Here is a 19,394-nt window from a genome sequence, read left to right on the forward strand (position 1 = left end):
GGTCACCTCTGTCGGCAATGACATGCCTGACTTCTCTACCTTCTTGGCAGCTGTGGGCACTCTTACTATTTTCCTATCCTGTTTTTCTATAACCTCGATGTCCCGCTGTCTTTTTTTTCTGGCTGCAGAATGAGTAAACTGAGAATCTATCAGCGAGCTAATTTTGCCTGTAAAGTCTGCAATGCTTTTTTTTTTTTTCTGGCTTCTCTCAGCTGATTTATGACCAAAGTGGAATGTGCCGGTAAGCAAAGAGACTGTCGAAGCCAAACGGCGCAACGTTTTTAAATGTCACCCCCAGTTCCCAAAATTATTTTCACAAGGGTGTGAATACTTTTCATGCCACAACTTCAGATTTTAAAATTTAAGGGTCTGAAGTCGACCTTATATTATACATATATGAGCTGTGCCCAAATTCATTAGAAAGGGTGTGTAAACTTTTGCAATATGTTTTTTTATGGATACAATATGAAATATTTTATTAAGTCTGATAGGAGCTATGATGTCAAAGTGATATTCCCTCTTTCTGATATCCTACAGACAGAGGGAGAGGAGTAACAATAGCAGCGATATCAATCTGCGTAGGAGCTGCATACATAAAACGGTAGGAGTTAAGTTTTTATTATATTTAAAATCAAGATTATGAGCGAAGTTGCTTCATTTTTTTTTTTTTTTTTTTTTACTTTACATTCATAGGATCAATAAAAATAGTGATTGCAAAAGTTAACACACCTTTCCAGAGCTGATTCAAAGGGCGGTCATGGGACGTAAATTCCCACAATGTCGCCCGCAGCTTAAGACGCAGTAAAAATTTTTAGGATATTGTAAATTCTATTGTTTGAACCAGAAATCTATAAAGATAAAGACTAATGAGCGCGGCCGCGAGACGTGCAAAGGATGCGGGCGCCGCTTATCTCCTCTAGGACAGGAAGTCTACTCCAGAGGGATCGTCCCCGGAAGATTCACCATCAAGGAGCCGGGAAAACATTAGATGACTGCCCCCTACTGGAGCTGCAATGTGAAGCCATGATAGACGTCACCCAACTTTTCCAGGACTTCTTGTGAATATAGAGGACAACATGTCGCGCACCGGCGTGTCCGAAACGATAAAAAGAAAACGCGACGTAAAGAAATAAATGTTATTAAAGTCACATAGGAAACAAAATAATTCACAGATTAAGACATTTTACACAAAGGATTCCTAAAATATCCACTCAGTGACCTCTAGTGGCAGCATTAGTGTAGCACCACTTCACTGTCTGTAGTGACAACTAGTGGCGAGTGAGTGCAGCACCACATCAATCTAGTCTGCAGTGACCTCTAGTGGCAGCAATAAGTGCAGCACCACTTCAATTCACTGTCTGCAGTGACCTCTAGTGGTAGTAATAAGTGTAGCATCGCTTCAATCCACTGTCTGCAGTGACCTCTACTGGCAGCAAGAACTGTAGCACCACTCCAATCCACTGTCTGCAGTGACCTCTAGTGGCAGCAAGAAGTGTAGCACCAATCCAATCCACTGTATGCAGTGACCTCTAGTGGCAGCAAGAAGTGTAGCATCACTTCAATCCACTGTCTGCAGTGACCTCTAGTGGTAGCAATAAGTGCAATACCACTTCACTGTCTGTAGTGACATCTAGTGGTGAGTGAATTCAGCACCCCTTTAATCCACTGCAGTGACCTCTAGTGGTAGCAATAAGTGTAGCATCGCTTCAATCCACGGTCTGCAGTGACCTCTAGTGGCAGTAATAGTGCAGCACCACTTCAATCCACTATCAGCAGTGACCTCTAGTGGCAGCAATAAGTGCAGCACCTCTTCAGTCCACTACAAGTAAACTATAGCGGCCAGTGGTGGTTTAACACTTCATCTATGGGCTGTAGTGACCCGTAATGGTCAGTGGTAGTATAACAAACACTTCTTCATCTACTGTCTGCAGTGACCTCTAGAGGCCTTTGGTCGTATTACACTCCATCCATGGTCTGCTGTAAACTCTAGTGAACATAGGTGACCTAAATCTCCTCCATTATTGGTCTAAAGTGATCTCTAGTGGACAATAATGATATAACAATCCTTCATCTACAGTGGCCTCTAGTGGTCAGTGGTGGTATAACACCAACTATGGTCTGCAGTGACTTCTAGTGGGCACAGGTGAGATAACAGCTAGTGGTCAATGTTGATATAACACTCAATCTGTTTTCTGCAGTGACCTCTAGTGGCCTGTAGTAATATCACATCTTCCAGTTACTGTTTTGTGTTCACTAATGTGACTATTTTGCACCTCATAATCAATAACAAACATTGTAGATACAGGTTTTGAATGTATAACCTTCCATGGAGGTCAAGATACTTTGATGAAAAGGAACAGCGCCCTCCAGTGTTCATTTCTGATACAAAGTCTCATGGATTTTATTAACTTGAAATGAATGACGACATGAGAAATTACAAACATTTGCAAGAAAAAGGCACAAGATGGAAGCTCTGGTGTCACAAAGAGAAATCAGCAGCGTACACATGGCAACACTCCCTGCCCCTGTGATCCGGCCGTTCAGTGTTATCATAGGGACGTACAGTAACCAGTGAGAAGTACAGAGAGTGGCTCCTCTCCTTCTCCTGAGTCCCTTTACGTTACACACGTGGCATTTGTTATGTGTGTAATAAGCGCACGTGTGTAATCTATGTATGGGTGTAAATTCTATATATTTTATATTGCACTGAACGCATACCGCGATCTCCGGACCCCTAACCACTCACCTATCCGGGAGACCACGCTGTGTCTTCGGGCTGGTAGCCGGGAGATGAATGCGCCGTCGGAATCGGCACATGCGCATAGCGCTATCCGGCGCCATTGTAATGAAGACATATTTGCAGTGTGTCTTCAGCAAAATGGCGCCGGACAGTGCGGTATGGGCAAGCGCGTACTCCAGCACCTCACTCCTCCCCCGGCTTCCGGCAGAACAGGACGCAGCAGCGCTGGAGCACAGGGAAGAAAGAAGGGTTTGTTTTTTTTGTATGTGTGCAGCATGAAAGGGATGAGGAGGCCACACATACCAGGATTGGGGGATGAGGGGGCACACATACCAGGATTGGGGGATGAGGAGGCCACACATACCAGGATTGGGGGGTGAGGGGGGCCACACATACCAGGATTGGGGGGTGAGGGGGGCCACACATACCAGGATTGGGGGGGGTGAGGGGGGCCATGCATACCAGGATAGGGATGAGGGGGCCACACATACCAGGATTGAGGGGGCCATACATACCAGGATTGGGGGTGGTGAGGGGTGCCATGCATACCAGGATTGAGGGGGGTGAGGGGGCCATACATACCAGGATTGGGGGGGGTGAGGGGGCCATACATACCAGGATTGAGGGGGATGAGGGGGCCATACATACCAGGATTGAGGGGGCCATACATACCAGGATTGGGGGGGGGTGAGGGGTGCCATGCATACCAGGATAGGGATGAGGGCAGCACATAACAGGATGGAGGCAGCACAAATACCAGGAGGGGAGACCATATACCAATAAAAATGCTCGCCACCTGGGCGTAGAGCGGGCTCAATAGCTAGTGTATTATATATGTATGTGCATAATGTGTATTTCTATAAATGTCATTTGTATGTGTAATATGGATGTGTGTATAATGTGTATTTATATGTGTGTGATGTTTATAATGTAACATGTAGTCAGGAGTGCGATGTGCTTGTATGTACATTTGTGTAATCTGTATTTACACCTGCGATGAATACCTGATGCATTAGAATCGGGCCACCATCTAGTATATATATATATATATGTCATTGGTATGAATGTGTGTGTAATGTGAATATACTGTGTGTAGAGTATAATTATATATGTGTGGCACATACAGTGGGTGCGGAAAGTATTCAGACCCCTTTACATTTTTCACTCTTTGTTTCATTGCAGCCATTTGGTAAATTCTAAAAAGTTCATTTTTTTTCTCATTAATGTACACTCTGCACCCCATCTTGACTGAAAAAAACAGAAATGTAGAAATTTTTGCAAATTTATTTGAAAAGAAAAACTGAAATATCACATGGTCATAAGTATTCAGACCCTTTGCTCAGACACTCATATTTAAGTCACATGCTGTCCATTTCCTTGTGCTCCTCCTTGAGATGGTTCTACTCCTTCATTGGAGTCCAGCTGTGTTTAATTAAACTGATAGGACTTGATTTGGAAAGGCACACACCTGTCTATATAAGACCTCACAGCTCACTGTGCATGTCAGACCAAATGAGAATCATGAGCTCAAAGGAACTGCCCAAGGAGCTCAGAGACAGAATTGTGGCAAGGCACAGATCTGGCCACGGTTACAAAAGAATTTCTGCATTACTCAAGGTTCCTAAGAGCACAGTGGCCTCCATAATCCTTAAATGGAAGAAGTTTGGGACCACCAGAAGTCTTCCTAGACCTGGCCGTCCAGCCAAACTGAGCAATCGTGGGAGAAGAGCCTTGGTGAGAGAGGTAAAGAAGAACCCCAAGATCACTGTGGCTGAGCTCCAGAGATGCAGTAGGGAGATGGGAAAAAGTTCCACAAAGTCAACTATCACTGCAGCCCTCCACCAGTCGGGCCTTTATGGCAGAGTGGCCTGACGGAAGCCTCTCCTCAGTGCAAGACATATGAAAGCCCGCATAGAGTTTGCTCAAAAACACATGAAGGACTCACAGACTATGAGAAATAAGATTCTCTGGTCTGATGAGATGAATAATTCTAAGCGGTATGTGTGGAGAAAACCAGGCACTGCTCATCACCTGCCCAGTACAATCCCAACAGTGAAACATGGTGGTGGCAGCATCATGCTATTGGGGTGTTTTTCAGCTGCAGGGACAGGACGACTGGTTGCAATTGAAGGAAACATGAATGCGGCCAAGTACAGAGATATCCTGGATGAAAACCTCTTCCAGAGTGCTCTGGACCTCAGACTTGGACGAAGGTTCACCTTCCAACAAGACAATGACCCTAAGCACACAGCTAAAATAACAAAGGAGTGGCTTCAGAACAACTCTGACCATTCTTGACTGGCCCAGCCAGAGCCCTGACCTAAACCCAATTGAGCATCTCTGGAGAGACCTGAAAATGGCTGTCCACCAACGTTCACCATCCAACCTGACGGAACTGGAGAGGATCTGCAAGGAAGAATGGCAGAGGATCCCCAAATCCAGTGTGAAAAACTTGTTGCATCATTCCCAAGAAGACTCATGGCTGTACTAGCTCAAAAGGGGGCTTCTACTCAATACTGAACAAAGGGTCTGAATACTTATGACCATGTGATATTTCAGTTTTTCTTTTTTAATAAATTAGCAAAAATGTGTGTGGTATAGCGGCACTATGAACATGCGCTGCATGGCGGTATTATGAATGTGGATTGGCATTATAATATGTATGTGACATTACTTTTTGTCTGTGTGAATACCTAGCAATAGTTCTGGGTCTATGAAGTGGTCCTTATTTTTCTTTAATAACGGAGCTCCCAAAGCCCAGGGGCAGGAAGTGTTGTCATATGGACGCCGCATATTAAATAAAATTTAAAAAAAAAAAAAAAAAAAAATCACATTTTTTAGACTCATGAAATAATCTTTGGTAATTTGTCTCCTAAGAAGACGGAATCTGAAATGCAGAGAATGGGAAATGGAGGACGCTACAATCCTGGAGAACCCCTTTAATTGCTGATTTTGCTACACTGAATTAAAGGGATCGTCCAGTCTTATGTAAACAAAGCACAACGAGAAATCCTGCAACTTTTAATAGACTTCAAGATCTCCGCTTGCTGTCAGTCAATGGGAATATTCCTGTTTGTTACTGGAGGTGGAAAACTTGTACAAACTTCGACCTTCTCACAGCTGAGGGTTTGTTACAGCCTCAGCCGCGCGGTTATACTTGTTCGATGAAGGTTTCCGTTCACCGACAGCAAGAAGAAATCTCAAAAGTGGTGAAGAACTGCTACATAAAGTCTAGTAGAAAGCTGAAGCCCTTCTCATGCCGCACTTGGATTAGGGGGGCACTCGGGGGTCAGTATAAGTCGGGGTTGTTGCTGCTCAGCAGGACGGGATACGCGGTGCCGATGTAGCGCCCGTGACGATTGACCACCACCTGCAGTTCGTACTCCTCCACCCGGACGATCTCTTTGGTGGTCTTCTCCTGGGACATGAGGAAGACTATGGTGTAGACAGCGACCTCAAACTCCGGGCTGACCCCGATGAAGCTGCTTCCCACCGGCTTCACCATGTCCTTCCAGCTGAACTGCAGATTCAACACCTGGTCGTCTTCATCGGGCTGCGGGGGGAGGAGAGACGTCAGAATGGCCCCCAGGACTAATATTTGGATATGTCTATAGGGCTCCAAAGACTCCAGTTCTTACCCGGCTCTTGTGCTGACGGCCCACAAATCCCTTGTAGTCGACGTTGTTCCTCTTCTCCTGGAGGTAGAACTGGACCCAATTGTGGAGCCCCATGATCTCCTGGCCGCGCTTTGACTCCCCCACAAACACATGCTCAAAGCCGCAGGAATCCGGGCTGCAAAAGTGAACAACCCCCATCATTAGTCCATATAACCACATTAGTCCATATAACCGACCAGGACGGAGGGGGACCTGCTGACTTTTTTTTTTGCAAAAATGCTAAGGTAAAAAACTTTTGCAGTAGATTTAATGAAAATCTTTCACTTAACTTATTTTTTGATTAACTATCTTGTAGAAATCCCCAAGCTCCTCTGATTCTGCCGCTCTTTTCCGTTTTGCTCTGTGTCGCTCCTTTGTCGAGATATTCACATTTGTTTGTTCTGGAGCGCACTATGTGAAATCTCTGCTTTCAGCACAACTCGTCGTTTCATCAGAGTCTTCTCTGGGGGCGTGTGCGCTTTCACCCCTCCCACTCTGTCTCAGATGCTGCTGAGCTGCGATTGGCAGAAGGCTAGATCAGCTGCTGAGCTGGGATTGGAGGGATGAAAGCACACGCCCCCAGAGAAGACTCTGAAGAAACGTCTGATTGTGCTGAAAGCAGAGATTTCACATGCTGCGCTCCAGAAGAAACAAATGTGAATATCTCTGCAATGCAGCGACATAGAGCAAAACGGAAAAGAGCGGCAAAATCAGGGGAGTTCAGGGATTTCTACAAGGTATTGGTCTTATTTTTTTGAGAATGTGCTTCCGCTTTTATAGGAGGAAACTCTCTGTACTCACCCCTTGCCCGGCTCCCGGCTGTAGAGCTGGAACCAGATGTTGTACAACTGAGATTTGAAGTCTTTCACATTCAGTTTTGACCATTTTTTCCTGACCAGATATTCATGAGCGACCTGTAACCAAACACGAACGGTTAACGCCACCTCCTCAGGGTTAGCTCCACTTACCGGTATGTTTAGTTCCTGAAGTAATCTCCTCCCATCAAGGATAACACCACCTCCTCAGGGGTAGCTCCGTACCTGTGTTAGCTCCATTATGTTTGGTTCTAAGGTAGGGTCCTCCCATCAAGGTTAACAGGACCTCTTCTAAATTGACTCCACCCTTTAGGGTTAGCTTTACCTCCTCAGGGTTGCCCCTTGTTTTAAATTGCACCTCCTAAAATTAGTCCCTCCCCTCAAGGTAAACCCCACCTCCTCAGGATTATTTCCCCTGCCACCTCCTCATAGTGAGTTCCATCTCCCCAGGGTTGGTTCCACCTCTTCAAGGTTGTCTCCTCCCTTCAGGGTGAGCTCCACCTCCTCATGGTTAGCTCCACCTCCGCAGAGCAGGTCCAGTGTGATATAAAGATTAATCATTATATAATAAATATTTTGGAGGGTGGGGGGGGGATTGACATCACCTTCATCACTTTAGTTTCCAGGATGGCGTCAAGGAACCGGTTCATTTCCGCGATTTCTTCCGAGGTCACAACTTCGGCCACCCCAGTGGACATCTCGTAGTTGTCGAGAAGGGAAATGAAGGCTACATGGGGGGGGGGGGGATGAGAGGAGCAGACATTATTTATAGTGGAGACCCCAATTAATGGTAATAAGGCAGGATCTGATTGGATGATATGTCCAGGAGGCGGAGCTCAGAAATGATATGTCCAGGAGGAGGAGCTGAGAAATAAAATTTAAAGGGGAAGTATCACTTCAAACTATGGAAAGGAAAAGAATGAGGAACTTTTCGGTTAATGGACTTACAAAGCTGATAAAAGAGACGTTCATGCACAAGTAAGTTTTGGGATTAGTGAATGATCTCTGTACATGCCTTGAACCACACAGCAAGCAGGATTGTGAATGCAGCTTTGGATGTGACTAGAGTATAATAAAAACCCAAGATCTTAATAACTGCGAGGAGGAGGAGATATGAACGACACTCAGAGGCTTCTCACAGTCCGGGAGTCGTCTTATCCAAAATCCCAGAGTTTTGTTTGCTTAAGTTCTGTAGGAAAGAGTTTCTGTTTGTACAAAAACCTGCTCAGTAACGAACCTGCAGCTCTGAGACGTCCACAGCTAAATTATAACTATAACGTCCCGTCTCTTACCTGCAAAGGTCTTTATGCTTTTCAGCTTCTCCTCATTGACAAATTTGAAGAGCGGGAAATGAGCGCTGTCTCTGGCCTGGTGACTGCCAGCGGGTACATACCCGGCCTTACCCTACAGAGCGGGGGACGGAGGGCGGCAGATGAGAGGCAAAAGGAACCATCCCGACATCACAGGAAGAAATATACCAGCGATATTACTGCACATAGGGGGCGGTATTATACCAGCGATATTACAGCACATAGGGGGCGGTATTATACCAGCGATATTACTGCACATAGGGGGCGGTATTATAGTAGTTATATTCCTGTACATAGGGGGCAGTATTATAGTAGTTATATTCTTGTACATAGGGGGCAGTATTATAGTAGTTATATTCTTGTACATAGGGGGCAGTATTATAGCAGTTATATTCTTGTACATAGGGGGCAGTATTATAGTAGTTATATTCTTGTACATAGGGGGCAGTATTATAGTAGTTATATTCTTGTACATAGGGGCAGTATTATAGTAGTTATATTCTTGTACATAGGGGGCAGTATTATAGTAGTTATATTCTTGTACATAGGGGGCAGTATTATAGTAGTTATATTCTTGTACATAGGAGGCAGTATTATAGTAGTTATATTCCTGTACATAGGGGGCAGTATTATAGTAGTTATATTCTTGTACATAGGGGGCAGTATTATAGTAGTTATATTCCTGTACATAGGGGGCAGTATTATAGTAGTTATATTCCTGTACATAGGGGGCAGTATTATAGTAGTTATATTCTTGTACATAGGGGGCAGTATTATAGTAGTTATATTCTTGTACATAGGGGCAGTATTATAGTAGTTATATTCTTGCACATAGGGGCAGTATTATAGTAGTTATATTCTTATACATAGGGGGCAGTATTATAGTAGTTATATTCCTGTACATAGGAGGCAGTATTATAGTAGTTATATTCCTGTACATAGGAGGCAGTATTATAGTAGTTATATTCCTGTACATAGGGGGCAGTATTATAGTAGTTATATTCTTGTACATAGGAGGCAGTATTATAGTAGTTATATTCTTGTACATAGGAGGCAGTATTATAGTAGTTATATTCTTGTACATAGGGGGCAGTATTATAGTAGTTATATTCTTGTACATAGGGGGCAGTATTATAGTAGTTATGTTCTTGTACATAGGGGGCAGTATTATAGTAGTTATATTCTTGTACATAGGGGGCAGTATTATAGTAGTTATATTCTTATACATAGGGGCAGTATTATAGTAGTTATATTCTTGTACATAGGGGACAGTATTATAGTAGTTATATTCTTGTACATAGAGAGCAGTATTATAGTAGCTATATTCTTGTACATAGGGGGCAGTATTATAGTAGTTATATTCCTGTACATAGGGGGCAGTATTATAGTAGTTATATTCTTGTACATAGGGGGCAGTATTATAGTAATGTTCTTGTACATAGGGGGCAGTATTATAGTAGCTATATTCTTGTACATAGGAGCAGTATTATAGTAGTTATATTCTTGTACATAGGGGGCAGTATTATAGTAGTTATATTCTTGTACATAGGCGGCAGTATTATAGTAGTTATATTCTTGTACACAGGGGCAGTATTATAGTAGTTATATTCTTGTACACAGGGGCAGTATTATAGTAGCTATATTCTTGTACATAGGGGGCAGTATTATAGTAATGTTCTTGTACATAGGGGGCAGTATTATAGTAGCTATATTCTTGTACATAGGAGCAGTATTATAGTAGTTATATTCTTGTACATAGGGGCAGTATTATAGTAGTTATATTCTTGTACATAGGCGGCAGTATTATAGTAGTTATATTCTTGTACACAGGGGCAGTATTATAGTAGTTATATTCTTGTACACAGGGGCAGTATTATAGTAGCTATATTCTTGTACATAGGAGCAGTATTATAGTAGTTATATTCTTGCACATAGGAGCAGTATTATAGTAGCTATATTCTTGCACATAGGAGCAGTATTATAGTAGTTATATTCTTGCACATAGGGGCAGTATTATAGTAGTTATATTCTTGTACATAGGAGCAGTATTATAGTAGTTATATTCTTGTACATAGGGGGCAGTATTATAGTAGTTATATTCTTGTACACAGGGGCAGTATTATAGTAGTTATATTCTTGTACATAGGGGGCAGTATTATAGTAGCTATATTCTTGTACATAGGAGCAGTATTATAGTAGTTATATTCTTGCACATAGGGGCAGTATTATAGTAGTTATATTCTTGTACATAGGAGCAGTATTATAGTAGTTATATTCTTGTACATAGGAGCAGTATTATAGTAGCTATATTCTTGTACATAGGAGCAGTATTATAGTAGTTATATTCTTGCACATAGGGGCAGTATTATAGTAGTTATATTCTTGCACATAGGGGCAGTATTATAGTAGTTATATTCTTGTACATAGGAGCAGTATTATAGTAGTTATATTCTTGTACATAGGAGCAGTATTATAGTAGTTATATTCTTGTACATAGGGAGCAGTATTATAGTAGTTATATTCTTGTATATAGGAGCAGTATTATAGTAGTTATATTCTTGTACATAGGGAGCAGTATTATAGTAGTTATATTCTTGTATATAGGAGCAGTATTATAGTAGTTATATTCTTGTATATAGGAGCAGTATTATAGTAGTTATATTCTTGTACATAGGAGCAGTATTATAGTAGTTATATTCTTGTATATAGGAGCAGTATTATAGTAGTTATATTCTTGTACATAGGAGCAGTATTATAGTAGTTATATTCTTGTACATAGGAGCAGTATTATAGTAGTTATATTCTTGTACATAGAGAGCAGTATTATAGTAGTTATATTCCTGTACATAGGGGGCAGTATTATAGTAGTTATATTCTTGTACATAGGAGCAGTATTATAGTAGTTATATTCTTGTACATAGGGGGCAGTATTATAGTAGTTATATTCTTGTACATAATAGCAGTATTATAGTAGTTATATTCGTGTACATAGGGGGCAGTATTATAGTAGTTATATTCGTGTACATAGGGGCAGTATTATAGTAGTTATATTCTTGTACATAGAGAGCAGTATTATAGTAGTTATATTCTTGTACATAGAGAGCAGTATTATAGTAGTTATATTCCTGTACATAGGGGGCAGTATTATAGTAGTTATATTCTTGTACATAGGAGCAGTATTATAGTAGTTATATTCTTGTACATAGGGGGCAGTATTATAGTAGTTATATTCTTGTACATAATAGCAGTATTATAGTAGTTATGTTCTTGTACATAGAGAGCAGTATTATAGTAGTTATATTCTTGTACATAGGGGGCAGTATTATAGTAGTTATATTCTTGTACATAGGGGCAGTATTATAGTAGTTATGTTCTTGTACATAGAGAGCAGTATTATAGTAGTTATATTCTTGTACATAGGGGGCAGTATTATAGTAGTTATATTCTTGTACATAATAGCAGTATTATAGTAGTTATGTTCTTGTACATAGAGAGCAGTATTATAGTAGTTATATTCTTGTACATAGAGAGCAGTATTATAGTAGTTATATTCCTGTACATAGGGGGCAGTATTATAGTAGTTATATTCTTGTACATAGGAGCAGTATTATAGTAGTTATATTCTTGTACATAGGGGCAGTATTATAGTAGTTATATTCCTGTACATAGGGGCAGTATTATAGTAGTTATATTCTTGTACATAGGAGCAGTATTATAGTAGTTATATTCTTGTACATAGGAAGCAGTATTATAGTAGTTATATTCCTGTACATAGGGGGCAGTATTATAGTAGTTATATTCTTGTACATAATAGCAGTATTATAGTAGTTATGTTCTTGTACATAGAGAGCAGTATTATAGTAGTTATATTCTTGTACATAGAGAGCAGTATTATAGTAGTTATATTCCTGTACATAGGGGGCAGTATTATAGTAGTTATATTCTTGTACATAGGAGCAGTATTATAGTAGTTATATTCTTGTACATAGGGGCAGTATTATAGTAGTTATATTCTTGTACATAGGGGCAGTATTATAGTAGTTATATTCCTGTACATAGGGGCAGTATTATAGTAGTTATATTCTTGTACATAGGGGCAGTATTATAGTAGTTATATTCTTGTACATAGGGAGCAGTATTATAGTAGTTATATTCTTGTAAATAGGGGGCAGTATTATAGTAGTTATATTCTTGTACATAGGAGCAGTATTATAGTAGATATATTCTTGTACATAGGGGCAGTATTATAGCGGTTATATTCTTGTACATAGGGGGCAGTATTATAGTAGTTATATTCTTGTACATAATAGCAGTATTATAGTAGTTATATTCTTGTACATAGGGGGCAGTATTATAGTAGTTATATTCTTGTACATAATAGCAGTATTATAGTAGTTATATTCTTGTACATAGAGAGCAGTATTATAGTAGTTATATTCTTGTACATAGAGAGCAGTATTATAGTAGTTATATTCTTGTACATAGAGAGCAGTATTATAGTAGTTATATTCGTGTACATAGGGGCAGTATTATAGTAGTTATATTCTTGTACATAGAGAGCAGTATTATAGTAGTTATATTCTTGTACATAGAGAGCAGTATTATAGTAGTTATATTCCTGTACATAGGGGGCAGTATTATAGTAGTTATATTCTTGTACATAGGAGCAGTATTATAGTAGTTATATTCTTGTACATAGGGGGCAGTATTATAGTAGTTATATTCTTGTACATAATAGCAGTATTATAGTAGTTATGTTCTTGTACATAGAGAGCAGTATTATAGTAGTTATATTCTTGTACATAGGGGGCAGTATTATAGTAGTTATATTCTTGTACATAGGGGCAGTATTATAGTAGTTATGTTCTTGTACATAGAGAGCAGTATTATAGTAGTTATATTCTTGTACATAGGGGGCAGTATTATAGTAGTTATATTCTTGTACATAATAGCAGTATTATAGTAGTTATGTTCTTGTACATAGAGAGCAGTATTATAGTAGTTATATTCTTGTACATAGAGAGCAGTATTATAGTAGTTATATTCCTGTACATAGGGGGCAGTATTATAGTAGTTATATTCTTGTACATAGGAGCAGTATTATAGTAGTTATATTCTTGTACATAGGGGCAGTATTATAGTAGTTATATTCCTGTACATAGGGGCAGTATTATAGTAGTTATATTCTTGTAAATAGGGGGCAGTATTATAGTAGTTATATTCTTGTACATAGGAGCAGTATTATAGTAGATATATTCTTGTACATAGGGGCAGTATTATAGCGGTTATATTCTTGTACATAGGGGCAGTATTATAGCAGTTATATTCCTGTACATAGGGGGCAGTATTTTAGTAGTTATATTCTTGTACATAGGGGGCAGTATTATAGTAGTTATATTCTTGTACACAGGGGCAGTATTATAGTAGCTATATTCTTGTACATAGGGGCAGTATTATAGTAGTTATATTCTTGTACATAGGTAGCAGTATTATAGTAGTTATATTCTTGTACATAGGAGCAGTATTATAGTAGTTATATTCCTGTCCATAGGAGCAGTATTATAGTAGTTATACTCTTGTACATAGGGGGCAGTATTATAATAGTTATATTCCTGTACATAGGAGCAGTATTATAGTAGTTATATTCTTGTACATAGAGGCAGTATTATAGTAGTTATATTCTTGTACATAGGGGGCAGTATTATAGTAGTTATATTTACCTGCAGGGAGATGCGGTAATCTTTTCCAGGACACATACGATTCACGTCGGCGTCCCAGAGCTCATTGTACAGTTTGGACAGCTCATGATTCAGGTTTCCTCTGTGAAGAACAGAAATTATTCAGAAGTTGATTGAATCTCGCTCTGGTTGAACAGAACTGATGGGACACAACTATTATTTCCATCCGGGACGTTTTTATGTGTTTTTTACGGGAGGAGTTTTGAGAACTTTATTATGTTTCCTTATTGTCGGTGTTGTCACCTTTCTTTGTTTCTCACTTTCGGTGCAGATTAACATTAATTAATACTTAAAGTGAAATCATTACCGTTGTCATCAGGTTCTCTGTCCCTTATTATTGGTCGCAGACAAGTCAAAGATCTCATGTATGTGAATGATAAGATAAATGAGAACAATGGGGACGCGCGTTGGGGGGGGGGGGTGTCGGAGGAACAGTCCTGCTCAGTGGAGATAACAGTCTAACGTTTTTTTTGACAGATGTATATAGCGGGGGATTCGCGCTGACGCTGCCTGACGCTTACAGTAAAGTTGCTGCATAAGCGGGATTTCTTCTATTACATTCCCTTTGTATGACCCCATCGTAGAGGGATACAGATGGCAGAAGTGACTCCATCCTGACGCGTCGAGACCAAAGCAGCCGTCACAAGGACGCAACATGTCTGATGTAGAGTCCGGATCCTACAACGTAAGGAAGGGAACAAAAATCTGCATTGAGGGCGAGACCCCTGTACTAAGTCTAATGACCCCGTATGTTTCTATCCCTCTGTGTCCTGTGTGCATACAGGACGAATGCTGAGCAGGCAACAGCGCGCTCTGTAAATCAGACCAGAATAATACAGGCGGCGACATTTTTTATATGGACCCGAGCTTCCTGTGACAATAGCCAGTGACGGAGGAGGGAGGAACGCGGCGGAGGAGGAGGAGGAGAAAAAGAGGAGGGAGGAGGAGGAGAAAAAGAGGAGGGAGGAGGAGGAGTGCAGCGGAGGGGAAAAAGAGGAGGGAGGAGGAGGAGCGCGGCGGAGGGGAAAAAGAGGAGGGAGGAGGAGGAGCGCGGCGGAGGGGAAAAAGAGGAGGGAGGAGGAGGAGCGCGGCGGAGGGGAAAAAGAGGAGGGAGGAGGAGGAGCACGGCGGAGGGGAAAAAGGGAAAGGAGGAGGAGCGCTGCGGAGGGGAAAAAGGGAGACGAGAAGCGCGGTGGAGGGGAAAAAGGGGGGAGAGGAGGAGGAGCGCGGCGGAGGGGAAAAAGGGGGGAGAGGAGGAGGGGCAAAAGGGAGACGAGAAGCGCGGCGGAGGGGCAAAAGGGAGACGAGAAGCGCGGCGGAGGGGAAAAAGGGAGACGAGAAGCGCGGCGGAGGGGAAAAAGGGAGACGAGAAGCGCGGCGGAGGGGAAAAAGGGAGACGAGAAGCGCGGCGGAGGGGAAAAAGGGAGACGAGAAGCGCGGCGGAGGGGAAAAAAGGGAGAGGAGAAGTGCGGCGGAGGAAGAAGGAGTGGAGGACTGTGGAGAAGGTAAAGAAAAAGATGGAAATAGAGGAAAATTTGAAGAGAATTTTTAAAAGGGTAGAGGAAATGACTGGGGCGAAGATGAATTCTAGAAACGGAAGGAAAAAAACTGGACATATAGTAAGAGGGGTAAATGTGGGGCACATGGAAGTCGGATTATGAGGACCTGGGTCAAGAGAAAGGAAAGGGGGAATGTAGGAAAAAAACCTGGAGTGAGGGGCGACAGCCGGGAGATGATACGGATTAACTGACAAAGAGCGGAGGCTACGAGAGGACGGATCTGACAAAGGACTGGAGGCCAAACTGCTGACGTGACCCGGCGGCGACCATGATCCGGCCTTTATGAGAAGCTGCTGGGTTATCGGAGTTCACAGTCTGAATTGGGTTTATCCTAACAGAAAACTCTGCCGAACAGGCAAAAACCACCAGTAAAGCGGTGCAGGGGCAGATACGGGAGAGGAAACGCCTTCAGGTTGAACAAGAATAAATTACAATCCAAAAAGGTAATAATACATCGCCCATTCAGTGTTATCATAGGGACACTTGGCCTTATAACAACTAGCTACAGTCCAGCTTCTACATTTCTAGGCAAGGTCAAATACAATGAAAAAGAGATTTGTCTGGTGTCTGCGGCCAGTGTCCCCAGAGTCTGCTGCAACACAGAGACAGGAAGTGTTGTCATAGGAGCCATATCACAATTGAATAAAACATTCTCCTTTAAGAAGTAAAAACAAAATCTACCAGACTGACTTTCTAAGTGACTGAACATATGACAGGAAGGATCAGGGTGGGCACTGTTACTAGAGACAACATGGGAGCGGCATTAGACCACAAAACCGCAGCCACCCACACATCCAGTATCCTCAGCTGCTGCGCACCTCTCTGCACCGGCTGCATCCAAACTGCTCAGGCACCAGGAAATATAAATACACAAAACTGGTTCCATCTAATCTCTGCAGGTGACGTCTATGACCCATGGGAGAAAGGGGAACGAGAAAATCATCAAACCCAGAGAAACAAGCCCTGCTGGGTGTGGAAAGACATGAGGCCCCCTCTAGTGGTGGCTGTATAAATCTGTATGTAGTGAGCTCCCTCTAGTGGTGGCTGTATAAATCTGTATGTAGTGAGCTCCCTCTAGTGGTGGCTGTATAATCTGTATGTAGTGAGCTCCCTCTAGTGGTGGCTGTATAAATCTGTATGTAGTGAGCTCCCTCTAGTGGGGGCTGTATAAATCTGTATGTAGTGAGCTCCCTCTAGTGGTGGCTGTATAAATCTGTATGTAGTGAGCTCCCTCTAGTGGTGGCTGTATAAATCTGTATGTAGTGAGCTCCCTCTAGTGGTGGCTGTATAAATCTATATGTAGTGAGCTCCCTCTAGTGGTGGCTGTATAAATCTGTATGTAGTGAGCTCCCTCTAGTGGTGGCTGTATAAATCTGTATGTAGTGAGCTCCCTCTAGTGGTGGTTGTATAAATCTATATGTAGTGAGCTCCCTCTAGTGCTGGCTGTATAAATCTGTATGTAGTGAGCTCCCTCTAGTGGGGGCTGTATAAATCTGTATGTAGTGAGCTCCCTCTAGTGGTGGCTGTATAAATCTGTATGTAGTGAGCTCCCTCTAGTGGTGGCTGTATAAATCTGTATGTAGTGAGCTCCCTCTAGTGGTGGCTGTATAAATCTGTATGTAGTGAGCTCCCTCTAGTGGTGGTTGCATAGATCTGTATGTAGTGAGCTCCCCCTAGTGGTGGCTGTATAAATCTGTATGTAGTGAGCTCCCTCTAGTGGTGGCTGTATAAATCTGTATATAGTGAGCTCTCCCTAGTGGTGGCTGTATAAATCTGTATGTAGTGAGCTCCCTCTAGTGGTGGCTGTATAAATCTGTATATAGTGAGCTCTCCCTAGTGGTGGCTGTATAAATCTGTATGCAGTGAGCTCCCTCTAGTGGTGGCTGTATAAATCTGTATGCAGTGAGCTCCCTCTAGTGGTGGCTGTATAAATCTGTATGTAGTGAGCTCCCTCTAGTGGTGGTTGCATAGATCTGTATGTAGTGAGCTCCCCCTAGTGGTGGGTGTATAAATCTGTATGTCGTGAGCTCCCCCTAGTGGCGGTTGCATAAATCCACATGCAGTGAGCTCCCTCTAGTGGTGACTACAGGCTGACAGAGTCTGATCATTCAATGCTATGGCTGTGTGGAGGGACGGGGGATTCCTTTTTACAGGGGTCTTCTCCTTCCAGCTGTAGGTCCTTGGTGAAGAAGAGATCCACAATCTAAATCTGACAACCCCGACAGTCTCTTATGGATTTGCCCTTCGCCTCCCCAGCGGTTTCCGTGTCACATGATGCACAATGGCGCTGCGCTGCTGGTTTTGGAGAACGTCCAGACAAGGTGTATTCAGTCTCCAGCACTACGGCCAATGGATTAACACTGCGAATGCCAAAGAGGAAAGTGGCGCAGTAGATGAACGAGTGGTGCAGTCTCCCATTGTGACCAATCAGGTTGATGCTTTCCAGAGATCTGAGCTGTAGTTGGACTTGTTACCACCAGGTGGCAAAACTGAGCACATGAGAAAGCGGAATATCAAACTGCACCCTGAGGCATGATGGGAGTGATCTATGGAACAAAATCCGGGTACCTAGGAAGGATTCCTGCGAGTATCAGAAGTGGTCGGAGCGCCCCTTTAATACAGGACACAAGGGCCATTGTTATGGTCGGTGTATTACGGGGTGTACGTAATAACAGGATTACTTCGGTGTCATCCAATCCCTGCTCCAGAGGCCAAAAACAAGGACAGACCCCAAATAATCGGCCCCTCCCCGGTGTCCGTCCGGAGCTCTGTGCAGTAAATGCTGGTACTTCCTGGGGGAAGGGAACGGCGAATCTGCAGGGACGTCCTCACCTGAGCTTCAGGAGCTGCGACGGGTCCACACAAAGCAATGGTGTCCGGGACGGCTGTGGACCCCATTATTGTCCCCCACACGGCTGCGCTTATGAGGCTGCCGGAGACCTTTACCGTTAATAAAGGCATAGACTAACCTAAGAGGAAGGAAATGCGGCCCCCTTGTTAGAAGATCTCGGGGGTCTCACCCCAAATAATGATTTTCTGTGATGTCCGAATTTAAAGGGGCGTTTCTCTAGCCCTTTAATTCAGAGGTGATGATCCGTGTAGATGCAGAGGAGCGCGACCCAAGTATTGGGGTCCAGGAAAGAGGTCAGGGGATGGGATGGGGGTGGGGGGGGGGGGGTCTCAGCTTCTGGACTCCAATGATCAAAACTTCTGACAGATGGAAAGTTTATTTTAAAGTGACAGTCACCCCTTTAAGTGGCCTCATAGTTGCCCCAAAAGCTTGCAATCAATACCCATAGGAAATGATTACTGGAGCGCAGGGTCTCCAGCTTGTGGCTCTGCATGCTGGGAGTAGTAGTGTTGTGGCTCCCAGGATGCTCCACCAGGTCGGCTATAGGGGGCGCTCTGCCCCGGGCTGGCTCTCACCTGGCGGCCATGACGAGCTCCGTCCTCCGGTCTCCGGTCGCTTCAGACAAAATACTGCAGAGCCGCCGGATGAAAGAGACCGGATGAGCCAATCACAGCGCAAGGCCTGGCCCCGCCCACCTATAGCGGAGACAAGGGCGTGGACATAAC

General features: G+C 42.8%; 1 protein-coding gene across 1 annotated transcript; it reads right to left on the reverse strand.

Annotated features, from left to right (window-relative positions):
- Positions 1 to 2,376: 2,376 nt before the first annotated feature.
- LOC141164797 (poly(U)-specific endoribonuclease-A-like) lies at positions 2,377 to 19,379 on the reverse strand. The gene is made up of 7 exons (XM_073650365.1): positions 19,245 to 19,379; positions 14,242 to 14,341; positions 8,504 to 8,615; positions 7,817 to 7,938; positions 7,198 to 7,310; positions 6,379 to 6,532; positions 2,377 to 6,293 (listed from the first exon to the last, which is right to left on the reverse strand). The coding sequence occupies exons 1-7, from the start codon at positions 19,253 to 19,255 to the stop codon at positions 6,030 to 6,032; spliced, it is 876 nt and encodes a 291-aa protein (XP_073506466.1). The 5' UTR covers positions 19,256 to 19,379; the 3' UTR covers positions 2,377 to 6,029.
- Positions 19,380 to 19,394: the final 15 nt, after the last annotated feature.

This window comes from Phyllobates terribilis, unplaced genomic scaffold (assembly GCF_046119375.1).
Source record: "Phyllobates terribilis strain yellow unplaced genomic scaffold, ASM4611937v1 Scaffold_10__3_contigs__length_209671492, whole genome shotgun sequence".
NCBI classification, from domain to species: domain Eukaryota; kingdom Metazoa; phylum Chordata; class Amphibia; order Anura; family Dendrobatidae; genus Phyllobates; species Phyllobates terribilis.